The 24,621-nt window shown below is 55.2% G+C and overlaps 3 protein-coding genes across 6 annotated transcripts in view; 1 reads left to right on the forward strand and 2 right to left on the reverse strand.

Moving 5' to 3' along the window:
- The window catches only part of Adck5 (aarF domain containing kinase 5), a 17,580-nt gene extending 11,813 nt beyond the window's left edge, over window positions 1–5,767 (forward strand). For 2 of the 3 annotated variants that reach the window (XM_005395881.2, XM_013520177.1), the window contains exons 4-15: window positions 3,323–3,398; window positions 3,505–3,705; window positions 3,776–3,916; window positions 4,000–4,113; window positions 4,208–4,339; window positions 4,410–4,493; window positions 4,565–4,646; window positions 4,712–4,790; window positions 4,880–4,971; window positions 5,059–5,311; window positions 5,379–5,495; window positions 5,578–5,767. In XM_005395881.2, coding sequence (XP_005395938.1) covers window positions 3,323–3,398; window positions 3,505–3,705; window positions 3,776–3,916; window positions 4,000–4,113; window positions 4,208–4,339; window positions 4,410–4,493; window positions 4,565–4,646; window positions 4,712–4,790; window positions 4,880–4,971; window positions 5,059–5,311; window positions 5,379–5,495; window positions 5,578–5,683 — 1,477 coding nt within the window. In that variant the 3' untranslated portion in view covers window positions 5,684–5,767. The remainder of the gene's footprint in view (window positions 1–3,322; window positions 3,399–3,504; window positions 3,706–3,775; window positions 3,917–3,999; window positions 4,114–4,207; window positions 4,340–4,409; window positions 4,494–4,564; window positions 4,647–4,711; window positions 4,791–4,879; window positions 4,972–5,058; window positions 5,312–5,378; window positions 5,496–5,577) is intronic. The other variant, XM_005395882.2, reaches the window with a different exon arrangement.
- Cpsf1 (cleavage and polyadenylation specific factor 1, 160kDa) lies at window positions 5,661–20,341 on the reverse strand. Of its 2 annotated transcripts, none has more exons than XM_005395878.2 (37): window positions 20,015–20,341; window positions 13,597–13,624; window positions 13,381–13,514; window positions 13,176–13,256; window positions 12,940–13,091; window positions 12,712–12,858; window positions 12,434–12,573; window positions 12,247–12,357; window positions 12,089–12,182; window positions 11,854–11,941; window positions 11,653–11,775; window positions 11,503–11,554; window positions 11,331–11,425; window positions 11,173–11,247; window positions 11,024–11,104; window positions 10,849–10,938; window positions 10,600–10,710; window positions 10,391–10,532; window positions 10,126–10,304; window positions 9,913–10,049; window positions 9,669–9,843; window positions 9,393–9,599; window positions 9,228–9,317; window positions 9,006–9,149; window positions 8,775–8,927; window positions 7,906–8,022; window positions 7,741–7,831; window positions 7,585–7,669; window positions 7,366–7,507; window positions 7,134–7,286; window positions 6,884–7,060; window positions 6,744–6,810; window positions 6,614–6,661; window positions 6,388–6,543; window positions 6,183–6,312; window positions 5,961–6,068; window positions 5,661–5,881 (listed from the first exon to the last, which is right to left on the reverse strand). In XM_005395878.2, the coding sequence occupies exons 1-37, from the start codon at window positions 20,156–20,158 to the stop codon at window positions 5,680–5,682; spliced, it is 4,449 nt and encodes a 1,482-aa protein (XP_005395935.1). In that variant the 5' UTR covers window positions 20,159–20,341; the 3' UTR covers window positions 5,661–5,679. The 2 variants fall into 2 exon arrangements, with proteins under 2 accessions (XP_005395935.1, XP_005395936.1); XM_005395879.2 differs by having other exon boundaries at window positions 5,754–5,881; window positions 5,961–6,099; window positions 20,015–20,338.
- A 2,311-nt stretch (window positions 20,342–22,652) lies between these two features.
- Slc39a4 (solute carrier family 39 (zinc transporter), member 4) overlaps window positions 22,653–24,621 on the reverse strand; it is a 6,104-nt gene continuing 4,135 nt past the window's right edge. Inside the window, exons 6-12 of the mRNA XM_005395883.2 lie at window positions 24,259–24,431; window positions 24,018–24,176; window positions 23,813–23,947; window positions 23,678–23,732; window positions 23,432–23,584; window positions 23,010–23,197; window positions 22,653–22,918 (exon numbers count right to left, since the gene is read on the reverse strand). Of these exons, the coding sequence (XP_005395940.1) occupies window positions 22,787–22,918; window positions 23,010–23,197; window positions 23,432–23,584; window positions 23,678–23,732; window positions 23,813–23,947; window positions 24,018–24,176; window positions 24,259–24,431 (995 nt within the window). The 3' untranslated portion in view covers window positions 22,653–22,786. The remainder of the gene's footprint in view (window positions 22,919–23,009; window positions 23,198–23,431; window positions 23,585–23,677; window positions 23,733–23,812; window positions 23,948–24,017; window positions 24,177–24,258; window positions 24,432–24,621) is intronic.

Here is a 24,621-nt window from a genome sequence, read left to right on the forward strand (position 1 = left end):
TATTAGAGGTGCACTGTGCTCAGCTTCTGCCCAGGATGATTTGGGGCAAACTTTCTCTCTGCCCCAGAGCCCTGTGCTTTTAACTCCCACCCTCTGTATATTTATTTACTTATTTTTGGTACCAGCAGTCGAACTCACAACGTTGCGCTTGCCAGGCAGGCACTTACACTGCTGAGCTATCTATATCCCCGGCCTGCACCCTGTATATATTTAAACAGTTGGTTTTTGTGTTGTGTTTTGTTTTGTTTTCCTGTACTGGGGATTGAGCTCAGGGCCTTTGTGCTGAGCCTCATCCCTAGCTCTTTTGTTGTTTGTCTTAAAATCTTTTTCTGTGCTCACTTTGGCAGCACTTATACTAAAATTGAAACGATACAGAGATTAGCATGGCCCCTGCGCATGGATGACATGCAAATTCGTGAAGCATTCCATATTTTTGAGCTTGAAAAAAAACATAATTAAAAAAATTAAATAAAATCTTTTTCTTATTTTGAGACAGGGTCTTACTACATAGCCCAGGCTGGCCTCAAATTCATGGTGATCCTCCTGCCTCAGCCTCCTGAATGCTGGAATTATAGGCATGTGCCACCATGCCTGGCTGTTTTTTTTTTTTTTTAAATTTTGAGACAGAATCTTGCTAAGATGCTCAAGCTGGGTTCAAACTTGCAGTCTTGCCTCAGCCTTCCAGAGTGTTGGGACTACAGATGCGTACCATCATGCCTGGCTAAGATGGGTTTTTGTTGTTGTTTTTGTTTTGAGACAGGGTCTCACTAGGTTGCCCAGGCTGGCCTCAAACTGGCAGTCCTCTTGTGTCAGCCTCCTGAGTAAGCATGTGATCCTAGGTGTGCACCACCCTGCACCTTGCTGAAAATATCTTTTCTTCCTCTCTGTATTGAGGATTGCACCGAGGGCCTCACACATGCTAGGCAAGTGCTGTACCACTGAGCCATAGCCCAACCCTTCTTCAGCTTTAATAGTTCTCTAGAATAATGCACAGAACTCAGGAAAGTGCATCTGTTTGTTTACTTATTGATTTATCTTTGCAATACTTGGAGTGAATCCAGACCCTTTGCAGTTAGCTACACCCCCCAGCCCTTTTCTTACTTTGTTAAGACAGGTTCTTGCTAAATTGTTAAATTGCCCAGGCTGAACTCAAACTTGTGATCCTCCTGCTTCAGCCTCCCAGAGTACGAGGATTACAGGCATGAATCACTATGCCCTGCTTTTACTAGGGTTTTCATACTTAGGCATAGCTGATTGAATCAGTGGCTGTTAGCTCCCCCAAACCTTCCAACTTGAATCACATGTTAGTCTTTTTGGCCACAAATTTCATAAGCTGTCAGGGCCCAGTGAATAACAAAGATGCTCCTGTCACTTGAGAGCTCAGATGGTTTTTTTGTTTGTTTGTTTTTTGTTTTTTTGTGTTTTTTTTCTGGTACCGGGAACCGAACTCACAACCTTGCACTTGCCAGGCAGGAGCTGTGCTGCTGAGTTAAATTCCCAGCCCTGAGAGCTCAGATGTTTAGGGGTAATCTCCAGGAACCAGGGCAAAGGCCTTCCCTTTGAATAAAGTTAATTCTTCACCACACAGCAATCTTGAAGATCACAGACCAGTACTGTTGCACAGCAGGGTGGCGGAACCATGGTCCTTGGGGCAAATAGAACCGCCCAGTGTAGCTGCTGCTTGTGTCAATAAAACTTTATCAGAATGTGCAGTGCCCGTGTCATCCTGGAAGAGGCAGAGTTACGACAGCTCACAGAGACAGCCGGGTCAGAGCTTAAAACAGTTATCTTGTAACCTACGGGAAAATCTCTCTGGCCACTGTGTCTCACTGGGGTGGTTTTATGTTTGCAATATCTGATTCAGGTGATATGCTTTTGTCAGGAACACTGTTCAGGTGACACATGCTGTGTTCTCAGTGTCCAGTCAGGTGGCATATGATCTATTTCTCTTAAATTTCAGCATTTGCCTGCTTGTCATTGATAAGTACCCAGGGGTGACACTTTGAGATGATGTTGGTGTCCGTTCTATGACCCTCCTACCTACCCACTTAGTATTGGTGGATTGTTTTTTTTTCTTTCCTTTTTTTTTTTTTAATTTTTTTGAGATAACATCTCACTATGCAGTTCAGGCTCGCCTTGGGCTCACTTTGTAGCCCAGGTTGGTCTCAAACTCGAAACAGTCCTCCTGCCTCAGCCTCCAGAGTGCTGGGATTACAGGTATGCACCACCACACCCAGTTTAGGATTTTTTTTTTTGTGCCAGGAATCGAACTCAGGACCTTGTGCTTGCCAGGCAAGGCGCTGTGCCACTGAGCTATATCCCTGGCCCCTAGGATATTTTTTTTTTAAAGGGTGATTTTTTAAAATTCAGTTCTTTCCATCAACATTTATTGTCCATCTTCCTGTAAAGAAGTTTCTCTTCTCCCATTTATGAATTATTCACACAAGTGAAGACTCAGGGATTTTATTTTATCCAGTGTGTTATGGCCTGTATCATTTTGCAGATTGTTCTGATTTAACTAAGAGAGTCCCTTAAACCAGGCTTTTATGTCCCCTCTCTTTTATTTCCAGCATTTTATTGTGAAAAAGTTGAAACAGCAAAGTTGAAAATGCTCTTCAGTATCCCAGTATACTCACCCCTAGATTTTACTGTTAGCCTTCCCTACCCTCTGGTTCAGCTTTCTTTTGAGGGTTTTGTCCCTTCCTGGAAGTGTAGAATGCTCTGAGCTCATCCTCGTCATTTCCTGCCTCTGGGATTAGCTGGTACCTTTGGGTGGGCGTGGCTGCATGTCCACGCCTCTCACAGACCAGAGCTGGGTGACACACATACCACTAAACTTTACTGTTTGTGTCTGTCCTCGAATGGTAAAGACTACAAGCTCACAGACACCCTCCTCCCTGAATGATCATTCTCATGTTCGCCCTTTGTATTTGGTTCTTGTGAAGGCAGCCACCTCCCTCACCTCTGGGACTGTGCTGCCTAGGAAGGAGGAATGCCTGGCCACCCACACATGCCTCACAGTGCCAGGTTGCTGCGGGCCCTCTGTGTCTGGTTAGGATGGGCAGGAAGACCAAGCTTGTGGAGGGCATGTCCCAGGGGGAGGGTGTGGCCTCGCTTTCCTGACATTGGCCTCCCTCTCCTGGGCACCTATGAGTGTGACAGGCTGAGGCTGACCTGCAGAGAAGTCCTAAGTAGAAGGACCAAAAAGTGCCCATGAGCTCCTGGGGGGCTGCCTGGGATGAGGATAGACCTCAAGGGGGCTTGGGGAATGAGGGACCACACAGGAGCCCCAATGCCTGGCTGAGCCTGCCTCTGCCCGTAGGTCCCTGAAGATTGGCCTGCACATCTCCATGGACTACTGGTGGTGTACCAACATCATCCTGCGAGGGGTGGAAGAGGTCTGTCCTCAGGCCTGGGCGTTTGGGAACACACTTGAGGTGGTGGGTGCTGGGGTGCTAAGGAAGTGGCCACCTGCCCCATCCTCCCCTCCATACCTGTGGTCAGAACAGCCCAGGGTACGTGGAGGTGATGTCTGCATGTCACCAGCGGGCAGCTGATGCCCTGGTGACAGGGGCCATCCGCAATGGCGGCCTGTATGTGAAGCTGGGCCAGGGACTATGCGCCTTCAACCATCTGCTGCCACCAGAGTACATCAGGACCCTTCGTGTGCTGGAAGATAGGGCCCTCACACGTGGCTTCCGGGAGGTGAGCTCCACCCATGGGAGGGTAGGAGACAAGCACTGCCAGTTGTTGCTGCAACACCTGTTCCCACCAGGTGGATGACTTGTTCCTTGAAGACTTCCACGCGCTCCCCCAGGAACTCTTCCAGGAGTTTGAGTATCAGCCAATGGCTGCTGCAAGCCTGGCACAGGTGCACCGCGCCAAGCTACAAGATGGCACCACTGTGGCTGTGAAGGTACCTGTGAGGGGCTGCATGTCCAGGGATAGGCTCTTGGCGTGGTAGCCATCCTGGTCCTAGACAGAGCCTGCCCCTCCCAGGTGCAGTACATTGACCTGCAGGACCGCTTTGAGGCAGACGTGCACACACTGGAGGTCCTGCTGCGGCTTGTGGAGCTCATGCATCCCAGCTTTGGCTTTAGCTGGGTCCTGCAGGTAGCACTACCCCAGTAGGCGGGAGCCACATCCTCCAGGTGGGGGGTGAGAGTTGGGCCTGGACCTTGCCCCCTAAGAGCCTGTCTGGCTGCAGGATCTGAAGGGGACCCTGGCCCAGGAGCTGGACTTCGAGAATGAGGGCCGCAATGCGGAGCGCTGTGCACAGGAGTTGAAGCATTTCCGCTACATCGTGGTCCCCCGAGTGCACTGGGACAAATCTAGCAAGGTAGGCTGGCTGGCTCCTTCCTAGGGGGGCAGCGCTGGTCTGCTGAGCTCAGCCTCTCACTCTCTCCCAGCGTGTGCTGACAGCTGACTTCTGTGACGGATGCAAAATCAATGATGTGGAAGCCATCAGGAGCCAGGGGCTGGCAGCACAGGACGTGAGTGCTACACACAGGGTAGGGTATAGGAATGTTGCCTCTGTCTACTGCATGTCCCGTCCTTTCCCCAGGTAGCAGAGAAGCTGATCCAGGCTTTTGCTGAGCAGATCTTCTACACTGGTTTCATCCACTCTGACCCCCACCCCGGCAACGGTAGGAGACCACCCCAGGGTAGGGTCTTGGTGGGGGTGGCATGAGCTGACGTGCTGTGTCCCTAGTTTTGGTGAGAAGAGGCCCAGACGGGAAGGCGGAGCTGGTGCTGTTGGACCATGGGCTCTACCAGTTCTTGGATCAGAAGTAAGCGGGGGCAGGTGGGAGCTGGGCAAGGCTCTCCCTGGGCCCATCTTCCTGCCCTGGGAGGCAGGCTCACTGTGAGGCTCCCACAGGGACCGGGAATCCCTCTGCCAGCTGTGGCGAGCCATCATCCTGAGGGACGATGCAGCAATGAAGGCACACTCCGCTGCACTTGGTGTACAAGGTGAGGGTGGCTGTTGGCTGCCAGGGTGGACAGGTGGGGCCACCTGCAGGGCTGGCTGCAGAGCCTGCTCAGGCTGCACCTCTGCAGACTACATGCTGTTCTCCGAGGTGCTCATGCAGCGGCCCGTGCGCCTAGAGAGGCTGTGGAGTTCTCATCTGCTGAGCCGTGAGGAGGCAGCCTACATGCAGGACATGGCCCGCGACCACTTTGAGAGTGTCATGCAGGTGCTCAGGGCAATGCCACGGCCCATGCTGCTCGTACTGCGCAACATCAATACTGTGCGTGCCATCAATGTGGCCCTTGGCACTCCTGTGGACCGCTACTTCCTCATGGCCAAGAGGTTGGTTAACCTGAAGGGTAACTTGGGGGCAGGGCAGGTCAGCAGCTTACACATGTGTCTGACACAGTGCTGTTCGGGCCTGGAGCCGCCTGGCAAGTGCAATGTACCAGGGCATCTATGGCAGTAGCCTCCTGTGCCGTGTCAGGGTCATCTGGGAGACGCTCAAGTTTGAGGTGGCCCTCAGGTGAGTAGGCATACAGGACTAGTTAGGCAGCTGGTCAGGGCCTGCTCCCCATAGCCCATAACTCCTTGGCCCTGCCGCCTAGGCTGGAGACCCTGACCATGCGACTCACTGCCTTCCTGGTTCGTGTTCTCACCCACCTGGGCCTTCTATCCCGGACGGAAGAGCTCTACCAGTACCTGGAGACTTAGGCGTGAGGGCTGGCAGTATGGACAGCCCACACCCTGACAGCACAATGACCACAACACAATGACCACACACTTTTCTCAAAGAAATTGTTCTCCTTGCATTTTGTACAAAAAAGGGCAAGAGGTAGTATGTATGGGTGGGCAGGATCAGGGCTAGAAGTGGGCGGTGACTCGATCTGTCTCCAGCAAGTCATCCAGGATCTGTGGGATGAGGGAGGTCAGCGCAAGACCTGAGCAGGCTGGGAACGGGCTGGGGTGGGCAGGAAGGCAGGGTGCTCACAATGTCCGGCGTGGTTCCAATCTTCTTAGCCAGCTCCCCACGCTCCATGGTGCTAAGGTACAGGTACCGGTTAAGCAGCTCCCCATCGAGGACATTCCGCACGGCATTCTGCAAGATGCGCCGATCTACATGCAGCATCCTGGGGGAGGTGGCATTTGGTGGGGGTCAGGGGAGACCTGGCGGGGGGGTGGGGCTGAGGAGTGAGCAGCGGCAGGCACTCACCGGAAGGCGCGGGGGTTGAGGCCGGCATGGTGGGGCAGCATGGTGGTCAGGGCATTCTGTAGCATCAGCAAACGCCGGTAAGTCTTCTCCTGCATGGGCAGCAGGAGCCCAATGCCACCATCCAGTGTGGCTGGAGGGTCAGAGGACACAGTGTGAGCCACGCTGCCACACCGCCTCCCCAAGGGACTCCTGTCCCTGCACTCACCAAACCACGTGATGTGCTTATTCTCCCACACAACAGACTTCTTGCTGGGCCCCTCTGTGGCGCCCCTGCACGGGGTCCTCCAGAAGGTGTTCACGTGGGCTCCCACGTGGAAGTCGGCCCTGCGCAGCAGGCGCATGCCTCCAAAGCTCTCCTTGGCTGAGCCAGAGACTCGGTCACTGCCAGCCCAGCACCTGGTGCCCGGGGGTGGGGGTGGGGGGACACTCACCTTCCGGCAGGTACATGTACACCATCAGGTTGCGGTCTCGGTCAGACACTGAAGACAGAGGCCCAGAGTCAGCCCAGGTGACGCAGTCACAGCCCCACAACACCCACCCAGGAAGGCCCTGCATGCTCACCCAGGAAGCCCAGCTGGGCGTTGTCCACCATGAAGTCCACGCTGTACACCTCCAGGGGCTTGGCATCCTGGTGAAGGGAGGAGAGGTCAGGTCGGGCCTCGGGCTGGTGCCCACCCCCGCTGCTAAGCCACCCAGAGTACCCGGGACACCAGGCTCAGTGTCTTGCTCTCCTCCTGGTAGCGCAGCAGTGAGATGCTCTTCATGACATCTGCAGCCAGGATGAAGTTTTTTACGCTGATCATCTGATGGATGTACAGCTGGGTATCGATGAAGGCCATGCCTGTCAGCTCGCTGGCCCGGAGGCTCCACAGGAAGATCTGTGGGGTGGGGGCGGGTGAGCAAAGGCAGATGGCACGGGCAGGGGTGGGTGGGGCAGGCATGGTTGCAGACCTTCTGGCCGATGGCTGACACCAGGTGGCCATTGCAGTGGCACAGAGCTGTCACAGGCCCCTTCTGCTCCTTCTCATACAGGACCTTGAACTTGTTCTTGGTTAGGGGCTGGCCAGGCTCAGGCACCACCTCAATCACATCCATGATCAGAATCTAAGCCGGGAAGGAACACATGGAGACGGCAGAAATGCTGTCTGCCCCCCGCCCTGCCCCCACCCCACTGCCCCCTTACCCGCCCTCGACACGTGACTTCCTCCCCTTGCATAAGGCAGGTCCCAGCGGCCACGTAGCCTTTGAGGCCTGACACGGTCTCCTCACTGCGCAGTGACACCGTCTTCATGCATGTGACATGTTCCCACTCCTCTAGCTCGATCCTGCACAAGGTCGGGCCTCCTTAGGACACTCCGGGGCTGACAAGCAAGGCATAGCCCCCACTCAGGCATAGTCTTACCTGGCATTGGGAATGGCCTCCCAGCTAACTGGGGAGATGAGCTGAATGGAGAAGGCCTCCTGCTGTGGGTGGATGTACCGGTCATCTGCAGGGATTGGTGGGGTGGTGGTCAGAGCCAGCCCTGAGCACAGCCCACCCATCTCTGGCAGTACGCACCTCTCTCAATGGCCTCAAACTCCTTTTCTTCCCCTGTCATCCGTGGGATGCGGGTGCATGGGGTGCTGGTGCTGGTGGCCACAGCATATACCTAAGAGATTAGGGGTGTCACACACAAGGCCAGACCAGGAAGACAGTGGGGAGGGGGTGGGATGGGAAACAGACCTTGGACTCCACATGGTAAGCCACATAATGGGCCGTGCAGCGCAGAGGGATCTTCCTGACAGGCCATGGGGCGTCGTAGGACAAGTAAGCAGGCAGGACGCTGATCCTCAGCTCACCCTGGGAGTGAGGGTCAGTGAGGCCTGTGACAGCCAAGGGCATGATGGGCAGGTGCAGGTTACTAAGGCCTCCTTGATGCTGCCCTCGGTTGTGCCAGAGCAAGGGTGGGCCAGGGGCTACTGCCCAGTGAGGGCCTGGAGGGGGCTCGAGCGTTGATGGCCACGTTCCTCTCCTCCCATTCACAAGCCCCCATCTATTCTCCTAGGTTCACCCCAGGCTGGGGAACACTAGCATAGAGGACACTGGAGGCTGCTGGCAAAAGAGGCCCCACAGGCTAGAAAAATAGGCAGGAAAGTCCCTGGGCTAAGGATTACAAAGTAGGCATTACCCCTACCACGGTCCCTGGGACTACTTGCCATGTCAGATTCCTGAGTGACCCAGGAAGTCCCTGCTGCTAAGTGGGTGGCACGGGTGAGAAAACTGGCTCAGAAAAGGCGTGTGCTTGTCTCAAAAGTCAACAAAGCAGCTACAGGCAGAATGGGAGCTCAAGCCAGCGCAGCGTGGCTTTGGGGCAGACCTTTCCATGTGTGCCCCCAGGAGCCACAGCGGGTGACCTCATCACTGCCTCTACTCCCAGCTGCCCCAACCTCCAGACATTTTCTCTATGAAGGCCACATCCCACCCTCCTCCAGACACCCATCCCAGGCTCTGGGGATAGCTGAGGCTCCCGCCCGGCCTAGATGTCAAGGGCCTCCATTCTGGCCCAGGGTGGCATTAGCCCCACTGAAGGGAAACAGCCTGAGCCTTCCTACCTGTCTGTTGAAGTACAGGAAGCCACGGGGGCAGTTGACATTGTGGAATGGGGCAAAGGAGTCAATGGGGCCGTCAATGCCCATGGGGTGGAGCCGCAGGGCCCCCCGGCCAGTCACCAGGAGCCAGTGGGGTGAGGGGCCACAGATGAACACCTAGGGGCAGGCACCACGGGACACTGAGTAGGGGCCCAAGCATCTTGACCCGCAGGTTCCCACACAGCACCCACCTACCCCTGAATAGCCATAAATGTCCTCAAAGTAGCGGAAACGTGCCACACGGCCCCGGACCCCAGACCCCTCCTCGGTACTGCCACCTTCCGCCTTCTTCTTGGATGGCTTTGGCTTCTTCTCACGGAAGTTGATGTTGTGGGGGACCTGGCAAAGGTCACAATGAATGCCAGGCTCCATAAGCCTGGACCTCCATACTCCCCACGCCCTAGCAGGGTCTGATACCTTCTTGAAGCGGACTTTGAGGTTGCCCTGGCCCAGCTGGGAGTCATGAGGGAAAGCCTCATAAATGAGCAGCTCCTGGTCCACATGCACCTAGGGGACAGGAGAGGGACAGGGCCATGAATGTAAGCAGGGCTTTCGGGGGCAGGCAGCCCACAGAGCACTCACCAGTAGGTAGGGCCTGCTCTGGCGACTCCCCAAAGCAACCAGCAACACCTCCTTGACCAGTGGCAGCTCGCCCTGGCGTGTGGCTTCCTCCTTGCGGGCCTCCGCCTGTGTGGTGGGCTGTCCAGAGGAGCTGTCCACCAGGACCCGCTGCCCCACAGGGAAGTTCTTCACCAGGAATACCAGCCGCCAGTCTGGGAGCTGGTAGATCTGTGGGGGAATGAAGGTTAGTGTCGAGCAGCTGTGCTAGAGGGGCTGGGGTGCTGCAGGTGCACCCACCTCCATGGTGCCATTCTCCCGCACCAGCAGGCACCAGTGGGTGGGCTCTGCTCGGAAGGGTGTGGGTTCTCGGTCAGCAGGGGGCTGGCTGCTCCTCCGGGCCTCCTCCTTGCTAGGGCTGAAGAGGGAGCTCGAGTCCCCGTACAGCATCTCCTCCTCATCGTCCACGGTGGGGCTGGGGGCCAACAGACACGTCACAGCCTGCCCTGGGGACCCAGGCCGCCCCTCTCTGCTCCCCACATACCTGGTCTCTGAGCCCAGGCCCTCGGCCTCCAAGCTACTGCGACCCCCCAGCTCATCGCGGGCACCACCCAGGCGGCTCTCTGTGGTGAACATGCCGCTGACGTCGCGGTACAGGCAGAGGGTGATCACCTTGGACTGCTGCAGGGAGTATGGGGCTCAGCCACAGCGAGGACAAGGGGGTAGGGGTATAGTAGGCATGGGGTGGGGGACATACATGGTGCAGCGGGGGCTTGTGCAGTGCCAGGCGGTGGTGGCGGCCGCCATAGGAGTCGCTCTTCAGCAGGAACATGGTGACGTGGCCCTCGGCGCTCATGATGACCACATAGGGGTCAGCCACCGCACACTGCACGATGGGCGCGCCGAGGTCCACGGGTATGAAGTGCAGCTGATTCACTGTGGGCACAGGGCGGTCAGCCCACCCCCATCCACTGCACCCCTCAGGATGTACCCCCGGACATGTCCCCGTGGGACCTGCCCACCTCCTTCCAGCAGGCGGATGCCCAGTGGTGACACTTGGACAATGTAGCGATTGTCCCCAATGTTTCCGGCGAAGACCGTGGGGCCCTGGGTGGCAAAGCCACTGGTGTCCAGCTCCATGATCTCCTGGCCCGTCTGCAGGATCTGCAGATGGCAGCAGTGAGCTTCGTCCTCTGGGGACCCCAAGCCGCAGGCCCAGGCCCAGTCTTACCATGGTAGAGTCTTCCCGGCTCAGAATGAGAAACCCATGTCTCCGCCCGTCATCCTCTGCTTCGGGCGCATTGGGTTCCTGCTCTGAGCCCTCTGCTTTGGGGGTTTCTTCCTGTGAGGGCCAAAGAGAGGTAGGATAGGAGCCATGGTCTGGTGACACAAGCATGTGGCCTTGACCACCGGAACCAGGCTGTCCCCAGGCCACCAGTAGCCGACACCCTTCAGGCCTCCTCCGCTCACTCTTGCCTACCTCCTCCTTTCGCACAGGAGCGATGACTGTCCACATGTCGTAGCAGCCAGGAAGTTCAAAGGTTGTCACTACCTGGGGCCGGATACTCTTCTGGAATGAAGGTGGGGTAGGCTGGGGAGTCAGCCCACCTCGGTCCCCTGGACTCCACCCCCGAGCCCCTGCCTCCTCCACACACCTGCAGCACTGACAAAGCTCCGTTCTTTCCATAGCCGGAGCAAACCACAATCTCCAGGTCTGGCTCGGGGCTGTTCTGAAACTGCACAGGATGACGTGAGGACACTGTCCCTACCAGGCCCCAACCCAGGCCCGAGACCCCTCAGGTACCTCTTCAGAGAGGAAGGCAGGTTCACCCACAGCAGCGTTGGCACAGGGCCCAATGTTGAGCATGCTGTCACACACCTGCGGGCACAGCAGCAGTCAGGGAGGACAGAAGGGGTGGGTGGGGGTCACTACCTCAGCTCAGAAGCACATTCTACACGAACCTCAAAGGAGTAGGTGGCCAGCTGTGTGCCTGACTGGGCCTCGCTGCCGTACACCTCAATCTCGTCCACCTCGTCCTGTGGCACTGTCTTGCTCCCTGCAGCACACAAAGCCCCCTGAGCCTGGCCCTGGGCATTTTAGCCCCTCACCTGCCCGGCTCACCCCAGCCCTCACCTGCCCAGCCTACCGCGGAGTCCACCCGCTTCTTCTTGGAGGGAGGCTCTTCCTGTGAGGCCACAGAGGGAGGTAAGCAGCCCTCTGAGGCTGCCCCACACAGAGGGCAGCGACAGGACAGGCCCAGGGCTCCACCCTGTGGACACCCACCTTGTCAGCAGCCTCCCGGACAGTGCTGGCCGGGGGTTCCTGCAGTTTCTCCGTGTACTTGAGGAGGAGGGAGTTGCCCAAGCGAGAGCCCAGGAACAAGTACCCAGGCTCCATGGTGACCATCTGAGGGAGGACGTGTGGTTGGTGGCAGGGCCGTGCCCCGCCCCAGGGCAGCCCCCCCACCCCGTCGTCCCTACTCACACTGGTGGTGAGGACGCTGGCAGCAGCCTTGTCGAAGTGGAACGCACGGACGCTGCGCATGCCGTCGGTAATGAGAGTCAGCACGTAACTGGGGGGAGAGCAGTGGGGGATGTGGCGGGCACTGAGCAGAGGAGGAGGCCGGGGGCGTGGTGAGGAGTCAGGACAGGGACCACTGAGGGGACAGGGAGGCGACCTGGGGTCCCAGGGTGGACTGGACTCATGGGCTAGAGCTCACATCTCACCACCCTTGAGGGAGATGACCATCTTGTCATAGGAGATGAAGGCGGCCTGTGCACAATCCAGAGTAATCCGCACGCCCTCCTGAGTGCCTGTGGGAAGCGCAGTCAGGCACCGAAGGCCCTACCCCTCCCCTGCCCGGGCCACCTCACTCACGCAGGGGAAAGGCGGTGGTGCCCGTGGTGAGGCTATTGAGAGCCACGCCGTACGGAGGGACGCTCTGGTTCAGGTACAGCAGTGAGTTGACTGCGAAGATCACGACCCCACCTGGTGGTGGACACAGGCTGGTAAGCAGGCTCAGGGGCCCCCACCCCATCGCCACGCAGCTCCGCTAGGCCCTCACCTATGGGCTTGGGCACAGCCAGTGCCTGGGTACAGTCGAAAGGTAGGCTGGTGAGGGACCAGATGACAGGGTGGACCTTCTGTGTGATGTTCAGCGAGATGGCCACAATCGAGCATGTGTCCTGCCTCACAGCCACCCGCCTGGAGCGGGAAGTAGGTCAGCCAGAGCCAGCGGCCCCAGTCCTCTCCTCTGAGGGAGCCACCCCCGCACCCCTCCCTCTGGCTCGCCCAAGGCAGAGGCAGCCAGGGGCACGCAGCACAAGGGCCTCCAAGGCTCACCCAGGCCAGGTCTGGTTGGGCTCGAACAAGATGAGCAGGGTGGGCTCATAGTAGCCGTGCAGGAACTGCAGGTCAACGATGTTCAGCAGCTTCTCGTCCAGGGCCCGCACATCGATGATGTAACTGGGTAGGAAGCTGGACCTCTGCCTGGGGGCCGGAGGTATCAGAGGAGCCGTGCGGATGGGGCAGACGGGAACTGGGTGCCCGTGTCACCCCTCTGGCACTCACCCCTCACCCACGAGCCCCTCGTGCTCCTCAGCCAGGCTCTCCCTCCGGAAGGGCAGCACCACCAGCCGTGTGCCATAGATGAGCATGGCGGCACAGCGGCCGTCAGGGTCCACTCGCACTCGAGGTGTGTGCACGTTCTGCACAAACCCATCCTGGGGACAGAGAGGTGTCAGCCTGGCTGCGAGGCAGGACCCAGGAGAGCACCAGGGCAGGGAGGAGGCCATGGCTAAGCCTACCCGTAGCTCAGGCTCCTCAAAGTAGTGCAAGGACAGGGTCTTCAGGTCATGGGTGCCCGGGTCATATTCCACCACTGACAGCTGGGGGCAGGAGGTCAGAGCTGCGGCCCACACACCACCAGTCTGGCAGGTGCCAGCAGCCCCACCAGTACTTCCCCCACCACCCACCCAGTGCCCAGGACTTCCCCACTGCACCCCTGCTCACCTTCGCATCCTTGAAGCTGAGGAGCAGCGCATCCCGCTTGGCACCCGCCAGCTGCACGCTAGCCATGGACATGACATTGCCGAAGAAAGAGAAGGAGGCCACCAGCTCCAGCTTCTCCCGATGCGACTTCCCCTCTGGGGAAGGCCAGGATCTGAACACCTGCGCTCTGATCGCAGCACACCCCCAAGCAGGCCCAGGGCAGATCCCCACACTCACCTGTGGTCCTGTCATTCTTGGTCAGAGCCTGCAGCGGGGAACAGAGGGGATAGTGAATGGCCACTCACCTGGAAGCCTTTGGCCCCTGCCACCAGGAAGCTGTGCCCAAATGTTCTCCAGTGGGTGGTGTGCAAGCCAGGCACACGGACACAGCTGTGCACACTCACATCCCAGTGCCCCCAGCCTGGCCACTGGACTCCCCAGGAAGCCCCTGCCTCAGCTTCTCCCGAAGGCCATCCCATAGCATGTGTATTCAACCTCTGACCCTAAACCTGCCTAGCTTTGGACCCTACACAGAGTGCCGGCCTTGGCCCAAGTCCAACACAGGCAGCACAAGACAGACCTCGGCCACAGCTACAACAGGCAAGACCATCAGGAGTCCTGAAGAGCCAGCACATGGTAGGGGCTGTGGTCCCAGCACTTGGAAGGCCGAAGCGGGACATTCTTTGAGCCCAGGAGTTCGCAGACAACATAACAAGACCCACTCTCAAAGAGGGAAACAAAGGAGGCTCTAAGCTCTTCCCATAGATCAGGTGCCACTGGGTCAGGAGCACCTCCACCCATGGGGCTGGACATGCGCTAACCCCCCAGGCAGGGATTCCAGGCAGCTGCAAAGGGGAGCTGCTCGGAACTGTACTGTGCCCTCTTGGTCTGGCCCTTGCAATGACTGGCCCCTTCTGTCTTATGTCCAACAGCCTGAGACACTGAAAGAGGCTTGACTACCCTGAGGCCACCACACTGCTAGGAAGACAACACGGTGGCAGAGTGGGAGGAAGGAGGCACAGACACACCTGGCCTGTCCCTGCTGCGTCCTATCCTACCCCAACACAGTGCGTGTGACTGTGACTGCCTGTGCCTACGTGACCTGGGCAGCTTATCCGCAAAGCAACTCACTGGGCTGAGCCCTCCCGTCACCATCTCCATCCCTGGCCCTGTCTTGCTTCGCTATCTGTTGCACGGCACACTGACCTATAATGGGCAGCTGTGGCTCTGTAGCCACAACCAGTGCCTTAAGGATCCTTCTCTGGAAAGTTCTATACCCATTAAACAATTTAAAAGGCTCCCTAACTCCTGTGGGCTGCACCTGGTGAGCCGACACTGCACTGCCACTGTTTCTCCTATCTCTCACCAACCTCCTGGTTCCGGGGAATTTGCATCAAACTATATAGCCTATTTTAATTTTGAGACAGGGTCCCACTAAATCACTAAGTTGCACAGGCTGGACTTGAAGTGTAACCTTCCTGTCTCAGCCTTCTCTTATTTTTATGAAAATGCTTTTTAGGCAAGTGTGGTATGTGTGTCACTAGCACTTGGGAGGCTGAGGCAAGAAAAGGAAAGAAAAGAGGAGGTAGAGGAGGGAAAGGAGGAAGAGTAGGGAGGGGAGGAGGAGGAAGAAAAAGAGGAGGAAGTTAGGCATGGTGGCACATGCCTTAATTCCAACATTCAGGAGACTGAGGCAGGACGATGCTGTGAGTTTGAGGCCAGCCTGGGGTATATAGTGAGTTCAAGGCCAGCATGAACTACATAGCAAGACCCTGTTTCAAACAAACAAACAAACAAACAAAAATAATAATAATAAATTTTATTTAGCTCAGCAGCACAGCGCCTGCCTGGCAAGCACAAGGTCGTGAGTTCGATTCTCGGTACCAGAGAAACACCCCCCCAAAATAATAATAATAAATTTTAAAAAGAAAGGGGAAAAAAAGAATTGAGCTGTGTTATGTACATGTACCAGTTCCCTACAATGAATGTAATCATCATTTACTATAAACAAGTACTAATAAAACTTTTTTTAAGTTTAAAAAAAGGGAGGGCTGGGAATGTGGCTCAGTGGCAGAACTCTTACCTTGCATGCACAAGGCCCTTGGTTCGATCTCCAGCACCACAAAAAAATAAATAAAACTTTAAAATTTTATTTATTTATTTATTTATTTTTTTGTCTTTTTGAGACAGGTCTTGCTATGCAGTTCAGGCGGGCCTTGAGCTCACTTTGTAGCCCAGGCTGGTCTCTAACTGGCAACGATCCTCCTGCCTCAGCCTCCTGAGTGCTGGGATTATGTGCACCACCATGCCAGGTTAAATTTTTAAAATTTAAAAGAAACAAAAGAGGTTGAAAGGGGAAGTAGAGGAAAGGAGGAGGAAAAAGCACCCTTTCCCATGCTAGTTATTGGTCTATTTATTTGCTTCCTTTTGCACAAATCTCTTTTGGACAATTGTCTGGGTTCACTATTTCCTCCCTATGGAACTCTACCCTCCTCAAGTTGGGCTGCATCCCCTACTTCCCGCAGACCACCCCGTCCCAGTCACCTGAGGCTCAGCAGCAAAGGACCCAGTGCCAGAACCCTCCCTGGGCTTTCCTCCTACTTCCCCGGCCATGTCCTCTCCAACTCCTCAGTGGCTCCCCTCTTAGTGTTGGGGTTCCCTATCCTTGGCTGTCCTCTGAGGAACCTCACCAGCATCAGAGGGCAGACAACACCCACAAGCTGAAGACCCCAATTTTGCCTCAGCCCAGATGCTACTCCTGCCCTTCTGCAATGTCAGCTGACAGGGACTCAGAGGTGGCTGGTGCCTGAGACAGCCTCAGTAACCCAGTCCTTCCACAGAGGCTTCTGCAGCCTCCCACACTGTACCAGGCTGTTCAGCAGGACCAGTACAACAGGGCAGCAGTGCTAGTGGTCGGTCCTGGTAGCCTCTCACTCTATGGAGTCTGCTGCATTGTGAGTCGGTGGAGAGGCCCATGAGGGAGGAATGAGGCTTGCCAACAGCCATGTGAAAGTGCAGGAAGCAGAGACTCCAGCTGAGTGGAAGCTTCTGAGGTTCACAGCCCTGCCTCATGGAAGAACCAGAGCAAGGGCCACCCAGGTAAGCCATTTGCAACTGCAAACTTTTTTTTTTTTTTTTTTTGCAATTGCAAACTTGAGACAATACCGTCTGAGCTTCTAAGTTCTGAGATAATATGTTATGCATCAGACAGAAACTAATACAATGTCCAGAAGTGAAATCCTTAGCCCCATTCCACCCACGGCCTTCTCCACCCCATGGAACAGCAGCAACATCCCTCCAAGTGCTCAGACTTAATTTCAGACCTGCTGCGCACAGACCCTCACAAAACCCTGATGTCAGGGCTGCGGATATATCTCAGCGGCACAAGCGCCTGCCTGGCAAGCGCAAGGTCCCGAGTTCAATTCCTAGTAAAAAACAACAACAACAAAAAACCCTGATGTCACCCTCAGCTCCTTTCATATCCCACCCTGTCCATTCCTATCACCTCCTGGCCACCATACTGTCCAGTGACTTCTCTGCCAAAACTGTACTTCCCCGTTTGACTCCAAGTTATGCATGGCACGCTAGAGCCCCACCCTGCCATCTCTCCCACCTGTTTTCCCTGCTTCACTCTTCCCTCCCTTCCTCTCCCTCCTGACCCAGGACCTCTGCAAGTTATGCATGGCACACTAGAGCCCCACCCTACCATCTCTCCCACCTGTTCTCCTTGCTTCACTCTTCCCTCCCTTCCTCTCCCTCCTGACACATGACCTCTGCGGGAACTCCCTCTCCCTCTACCTAGCACCTCTGTGCCTGACTCAGAGCTTCTCCACCACTACACCTCATTTTTTAAAATGCCGCCTTCCCAAGGAAGCAAGATTTAACATCACAGCCTGACTTCTCACTCCCCACCTTGCTCTGCTGTTTTCACACTTCATTTCTCACACATATCTTACTGGCTGTGCACGGCCTATTAATCCAGAGTGCAAGCTCCACAGGGCAGGCATTTCTGACTGTAACATCTCACCAGCTGCCTGTACACATTAGAGACTTACTAAATACCTGCCGAAAAGACAAATGAATTCCAGTAGGCCTTGAACCAACTTTGTTAAAAATGTAACAGTGTATGCCAGTGGTGCACACCTGTAATCCCTGCTACTCAGGAGGCAGAGGTGGGAGGATTGCAAGTTCAAGGCCAGCATGGTAATTTAGGGAGGCTCTGTACCAGTCATAAAGCACTTGTCTAGCATGCATGAGGTCCTGGGTTCAGTACACACTACTAGGAAAAAAGAAAAAGTCATGATGTAATAACAATTTCCAGTTTGTAAAACTCCACTGGCAACAGGAACAAAAACTTTTACTAGAATTAAAAAGTTTAGCTGGGCATAATGGCACACGCCTATAATCCCAGCACTTAGAAAGCTGAGGCAGGAAGAGTGCCGTGAGTTTAAAGCCAGCCTGGGTTACATAGTGAGTTCAAGGCCAGTCAGAACTACACAAGACCCTGTCTCCAAAACAAAACAAACAAAAATCAGATCTTTCAAAAGTGGAAAAACCAGTTTTAAAATATAGCCAAAGATGCTTTCATTTGATGTGAAGCTATACATATTTAGCATAGGCGGACATAGTGGCATACGCCTGTAATCCCAGCACTTGGGAGGCTGAGGCAGGAGGATCGTCGTGAGTTTGAGGCCAGCCTGGGCTACAAAGTGAGCTCAAGGCCAGCCTGAACTGTCTCAAAAAGACAAAAATAAAAAATATATATATCTATAGATCTATATATATAGATCTGTATATATATCTATGTATTTAGAGTCACAAGTTCACTTGTAAGAATTCTTCAGTTGGACGTGGTGGCACATGCCTGGCATACCAGAGCTCTAGGAATGTACAGCAGGAAGACTGCAAGTTCAAGCCCAGCCTGGGTAATTTAACAAGTTAGTGAGACCCTGCCCCAACATAAAAAAAATAATAAAAAGCACTAGGGAAGTATCTCAGGCCCTGGATTCAATCCCCACTATTGGAGAAAAAAAAAAAAATATCAACAACAACAAAAATATCTCATTGAGTTATTGATATTAAAGCAAGGACTGACGTCAAAACTTTTCTGGTGGGGGTGGGGGAGGTGGGAAGTATAAGGACTGAACCCAAAGGCTTCAAACACATGCTAAGCAGCACTGTACCACAGAGCTACATGTCCAACCCCTCCAAACCTTTATCCCAAAAAGCCAAGTCTTTTATATGACATAGTCAAATACAAAGCTCTCACTAAAACATTGTATTTATTTATTTATTTTGGAAACAGGGTATCCCTATGCAGTTCAGGCTGCGTATGTACTCATGCTGGCCTTGGACTCAATGGGATTCTCCTACCTCAGCCTCCTGTGCACTGGGATTACAAGTGTGCCACCATACTAGGCTACTAGGCTAGTACATTTTTTCTTGCGGGGGGCACTCCATTCTTTTTCTAGGCCAGCCTGAACTACACAGCAAGACCCTGTCTCAAAAAAAAAGGGGGGGTGGCACTAGGGATTTAGCTCAGAGGCACAGCGCCTGCCTGGCAAGCGCAAGGTCATGAGTTCGATTCCCGGTACCAGAAAAAAAAAAACCAACAAAAAAAATTTCTCTATTTTTCTTGTTTTGGTATGCATGTATCAGCAAAGCCAGGCACATTTCATGCACAAACACACATGTTAGATGGGTACTGAGGACAGGCATCCTCCTCCAGCTTGCTTCTCTACCGATGTCAGTCCCTATTCAAAACCCTTTTGGTGCCTTCTCTCTGGTCTGGATAGCACAGTAATGGCCACTGGTACCTTCTACCGCACACACTGCACATACCACATACCACACCAAGTGCTCTGGCCTGTCCACAGGCTGTTTCATCCTCTGCTTGGAACATCTCGCCTCCCTCCCTCCCCCCTGACCAGCCTAAGCATTACCCCCGGAAAAATACCTAAGAATCTACCTGTTGCAATAAGTTTTCCTGGACCAACTCCATTCCCTCTGGCAGCCAAATCACCCAAGTATCCTCCCACCTCATTAATCGGTTTGTCCCATTTTACTACATACACCTCCTACCAGCAACCTGTCTCCTGCTAGACCCAGACTTGCTCCTTTAGGTAGGAATGTTCTTCTCTCAACAAATGCCTGCTCTGCCTCAGAGAAGCTCCCCTGATCATCCTACTGAAAACACCCAGCCTCCTTCCTTCCCTCCCGGGGTCCCTCCGCGGCATAGTGGCGGTGTGCAAGTGTGTTTATTAGTGGAGGGGTCCCTGCCCCCAGTGGGAGCAGGTCTAGTTCACCGTCGCATTCCTATCACGTACAACACAGCTGGCGAACGCTGATCATCAGCTTAAGACACAAAAGAGCAAGGAAAAAGCGCGAGCGCAGGACAGTCCGCGCCTGGTTAGACGAGGTCCAAGATCCGCTCTAAAGACAAGAAACGTGGGGCTGGGGATTTAGCTCAGCGGCACAGCGCTTGCCTGGCAAGTGTGAGGTCATGAGTTCGATTCCCGGTACCGGAAAATAAAACAAAACAAAACAAGAAAACCCTCAAAAAGACAAGAAACGTGAGCCCACTCCCCGCTGTGACCGCCGGGAAACCTGGCGACATCGCTGCCGGCAGCCTCTCCGCTGTCCCCACCCGGCCTACCTCGGCGTCGCGGTTCAGACGGTACACGTAGAGCTGCGAGGTCCCGGCTACCACGAGGTTGCGCTCGCTGTTGTTGAAGAAGTTGCAGTACATCGCGAACTCGAGGCCGGTTGGCGGGTGCGCCTGCTTGTACACGGCGTACATGGCGCCGTCACCGCCGCCGCGGCCTGCTACGTGCGCCGACTGGGGAAACCTTGATCGTGCCGATTTTGCCCAGCAGCGCGGAAGCTAAGCTCTAGGGATCCAGGCTCCCGCACCTGCGCAGTGCGCCCGGCGGGAAACGAGCAATTCGGAGGACCCGAACGATGGAGAACTCGGCCCGGCCGCTTTCGACAGCCGAGTTCCAAGGTTCCGTGCTCGCACAGAGGTTCCCAGCTCCAGTGCCGTCAAGTGCCGCCAGGAGGGCGCCTGCAGACTAACAGCGGCCCCTGCCGGCTGGCGGAAGTATCATCGGCTGGGGCTGGGAGGCAGGGTCTTCCTCGCACTGCGGCAGGGTATTAGCCATGACTCTCACACAGGACGGCGAAGTACCTGTGTCCAGGGCCTTGGAGTCCTAGGAAGTAAAGCAAAATAGTATAGTCACACACCATAATAGGACATGCAAACGTGTTTATGTCACACCCAAAACCTGCCGGCTTCTTCACTGAGCAGTGAACAAAGTGCAATTTGGATGCCCAGGGTGATGGGTGAACCCTAATCCACACACTCAAAAAAAAAAAAAAAAAAAAAAAGAGAGAGAGAAAAAAAGAAAATGTGCTCTGAGCTCCTGACCATCTGTATGAGGTGGGCACAAGGGCTTCAGGGTACAGAGCTGCAGGTGGCCTCTACTTCATGAAAGGTGAGGTGAGGCTGTTAGCAAAGGTGGGGGCTGGGAAACACTGGCAAAGGATGCTGATGCAAGGAGCTATGATCTGCGCCAGGCATGGAGGCCCACACCTGTAATCCCAGCACTTGGGAGGCTTAGGTGGGAGGATTGTTGCAAGTTCAAGGCCAGTTTGGGCTACAAAGTGAGCTCAAGACCAACCTGAACTGCATAGCAAGACCCTGTCTCAAAAAGACAAAAAAAAAAAAAAAAAAAAAAAAAAAAAAAAAAAATAAAAAATTCCTTAAAAGTCTTTAAATATTTCCAAGAACTACCAGAGTCCAAAACACATGAGCATGGTCCTGTCTCCATTATACGGCGTCTGGGTTTTTTGTTGTTGTGTTTAGTTTTTTTCAGATAGGTCTCCCTAAACTGGCCCTGAACTTCTGTGCTCAAAGCACCCTCTTGCCTCAGCCTCCAAAGTACTGAGACTACAGGTGAAGATGTCTTTTTTTTTTTTTGGTACCGGGAATTGAACTCAGGACCTTACACTTGCCAGGCAAGTGCTTATGCCACTCAGCTATATCCCCAGTCCCTAGGTCTGTTTTTAATAAGCAAGGCAGTCCGCAAAGAGCCTTAGGCAGGCCTGGCAAAAGCTGAAGGGGAAGGCCCCTGAGGGAGTGAGCCAGACACGGAAAGAGAAGAGTTCAAAGGAGGGCAGTAGGTAGAATGTGCCCTGAACCGGGTGTGGTGGCGCACATCTGTAATCCCAGCACTTGGGAGACTGAGGCAGGAGGATCACTGCGAGTTTGAGACCAGCCTGGGCTACAAAATGAGTTCAAGGCTAGCCTGAACTGCATAGGGAGACCCTGTCTCAAAAAAAAAAAAAAAAAAAAAAAAAAAAAAAAAAAAAGGAAGGAAGAAAGAAACTGGAGCTATACTGTGACAAGCCAAGGAATACTTGAGCTCACCAGAAGCCAGGAAAAGCTCATAGAATAGATTCTATCCTCGTTTTTAGCAGGAACATGGCTCCACTGACACCTTGACTTTGCACATCGAGTCTCCAGAACTGTGAGAAAATACATTTCCGTTGTTTTATTTGTTTTGGTTTTTTTCCGGTACCGGGAATCGAACCCACAACATTGCGCTTGCCAGGCAGGTGCTGTGCCACTGAGCTAAATCCCCAGCCCCACTTCTGTTGTTTTAAACACCCAATCTCCAGTAGACTGGTTACAGCAGCCCCAGGTGACTACTGCAAGGCGGCTCAGCATAGGTACTCCAGCCAGGAACAGTGTGCAGCAGCCCTATGGCTGTAGGTTGCCATGTTCTGATCTGATGATCCCTAGGCTTGTTTTCCAGAGAGAAACAAGCTCCGTCTGTGTAAGCATGGTTGGTGATATTTTTATTACGATTCTTGTTCTTGTGGTTCTGGGGGTTGAACCCAAGGCCTTGTACATGCTAGGAAAACAATCACTGATGTATTTTGTTTGGTTTGGGTTTATTCGACATAGGATGTCACTATGTAGTCTAGGCTACCTTGGAACTCACTATGTAATGCAGACTGGCCTCAAGGTAATGCTCCTGGCTCAGCCTCCTGGCCCTGGGATCACAGGCATGCACCACCACTTTGCTGCACGTTGGTGTTGACTGGGGATAGGGACCCACCTGCACCCCCTGCACCCTGGAGAATTCCTGACCTTGCTCTCCAGGTGAGTCTGTCTCCAAGAACACGGCTGGCTGCCTGGAGATGCCAAAGTGAGGCTATGCCCAGGTGTGTGTAGGAAGGAGTGCCCCGCAGGCTGGGCCTTTGGAAGGTGAGAAGGACAGCACACAGGCTGCAGGGGTGGGAGCATCTTTATTGAGCGGGAAGCTGTGGGGGAGGGGAGTAACTGCGGCCACTGGGCAGTTCACAGAGTTTGAGATGCCCCAGGGCCGGGAGGCAGAGTCGAGGGTTGCACAGTGGGAAAGGGCTACGAGAAGGTGATGTCCTCCTCGTACAGCGACAGGAGCAGCAGGATGGTCCAGCCGGCTAGCAGGCCCACGTTGTGCAGCAAAAAGAGGAGCCAGGGTCGCCGGTCCCGCACGTTCAGCATGGCCGGCAGCTGGGGAGGTGAGCAATGGGTCAGCGGCCGGCTCCGCACCCCTGCTCCTCCACCCATCCCGGGGCAGGCCCTACCGGGCCAGCACACGAACCATGTCACAGAGCGCCACGTAGAGGAAGAGGCCAGTGGCCACCGCCAGGATCCAGGCCTCGCTGTCGTCACCGATTCTGACCGCGAGCGCCACGTAGAGACCGACGAAGGCCGTGAGCGCCGAAGCCAGGTTCAGCAGCAGAGCGCGCCGTACGGTCAGGCCCGCGTGCAGCAGAGCGGCGAAGTCCCCTGGGGCATGGTCGCGTAAGAACCCCGCGCCCACCAGGGGCCCAAGCCTTCAGGAGTTAATCACGCCCCACCAGGGCCCCGCACAACTCACAAGCCCTACCCAGAACCCCGCGCCCACCAGGGGCCCAAGCCTTCAGGAGTTAATCACGCCCCACCAGGGCCCCGCACAACTCACAAGCCCTACCCAGAACCCGCAGCCCGGTCCACCCGGGCAGGCCCCGCCCTCTCACTCACCCAGTTCATGCGGCAGCTCGTGGCAGAACACAGCCAGCGAGGTGGCCAGCCCGGTCTTCCAGGAGGAGGCGAAGGCTGCGCCCACGGCCAGCCCATCGGCGAAGTTGTGCACCGCATCTCCCAGCGTGATTAGGTACGGCAGCAGCCTCAGCTCTGCGGGAACGGTGGGAGTGGGTACGCTCGGAGCTCGGTCCCTCCCGCCCCCTTCACCCCACAAACCCCCTGGGGCGGCCCTTTGAGGCTCACCTGAGCTCATCTTCCGGGGCTCCAGGTGCAATAGCTCCGGGTCCTCTTCCGCTACCTGGAAGGAGCCTGGGTGAGCTAGGAGGAGCGGTTGGGGTAGGGGCGGGGACTCGGCAGGGTTGGGGGCAACCCACTTACCAGGTCCGCGCGGGAGCCCTCGTGGGACTGCTTGGGCTGCCGGAGCTCTCTGGGAGCCAGCTGAAGAGATACGCCGTGGCTGTGTCCTCCGTGGCTGTGTCCGCTGTGACTGCAGGGCCCGGTCTTTTCTGGGTCCTGTGAAGATGGTGGTCAGGGTCTACCAAGTCCCCACCCTGCCCACCTGCCAGGTACCCACGAGCCTGACCTGATCCCTGGGCAACAGGAGGTTGAAGAGGCTTTCAAATAAGAAGAAGAAGTAGAGGCCTCCGAGCACCACGAGCAGACGCCAGGTGGCCTGTACGCCTGCAGCCTCTTGGTGCACGTGGTCCTCTGTGCTGTGGCTGTGTGTGTGCAGTCCCAGCACCTGCGGAGCAGAGGCGGTTGGGCTTGGGACTTGGACTGGGGAAGAGAGAGGCAAGGGAGGACCCTGAAGGATGAAGGCGTACCTTGGGTGTCAGGTGCAGCAGGGCGTCACCAGTGAGTGCACCCACGGCCAAGCTCAGGAAGGTCTGCATGACGTAGTGTGTGACTGTGCTGCAGCTGGTGCAGGTCAGCAGCAGGAGGCCAAAGACTGCGCAGAGGCAGATGACCAGTGTGGCCAAAGATCCATACAGGTACCCTACGGTATAAAGTCACACTGAGCCCCCTTCTTTCCAGGGAGACACCCAAGTTGGACCCAGGAGTGAGCAGCAGCAGGTCAGAGATATATATAACAGCAAGGGTCAGGCCTCTGCTTGGGCTGCTACTTTCCCCCAACCCTTGTCTTTCTCCTACCCTTGTCCTCTTCCCCAGCTCCCTTTTGCAGTACT

This window comes from Chinchilla lanigera, unplaced genomic scaffold (assembly GCF_000276665.1).
Source record: "Chinchilla lanigera isolate Chin_1 unplaced genomic scaffold, ChiLan1.0 scaffold00053, whole genome shotgun sequence".
NCBI classification, from domain to species: domain Eukaryota; kingdom Metazoa; phylum Chordata; class Mammalia; order Rodentia; family Chinchillidae; genus Chinchilla; species Chinchilla lanigera.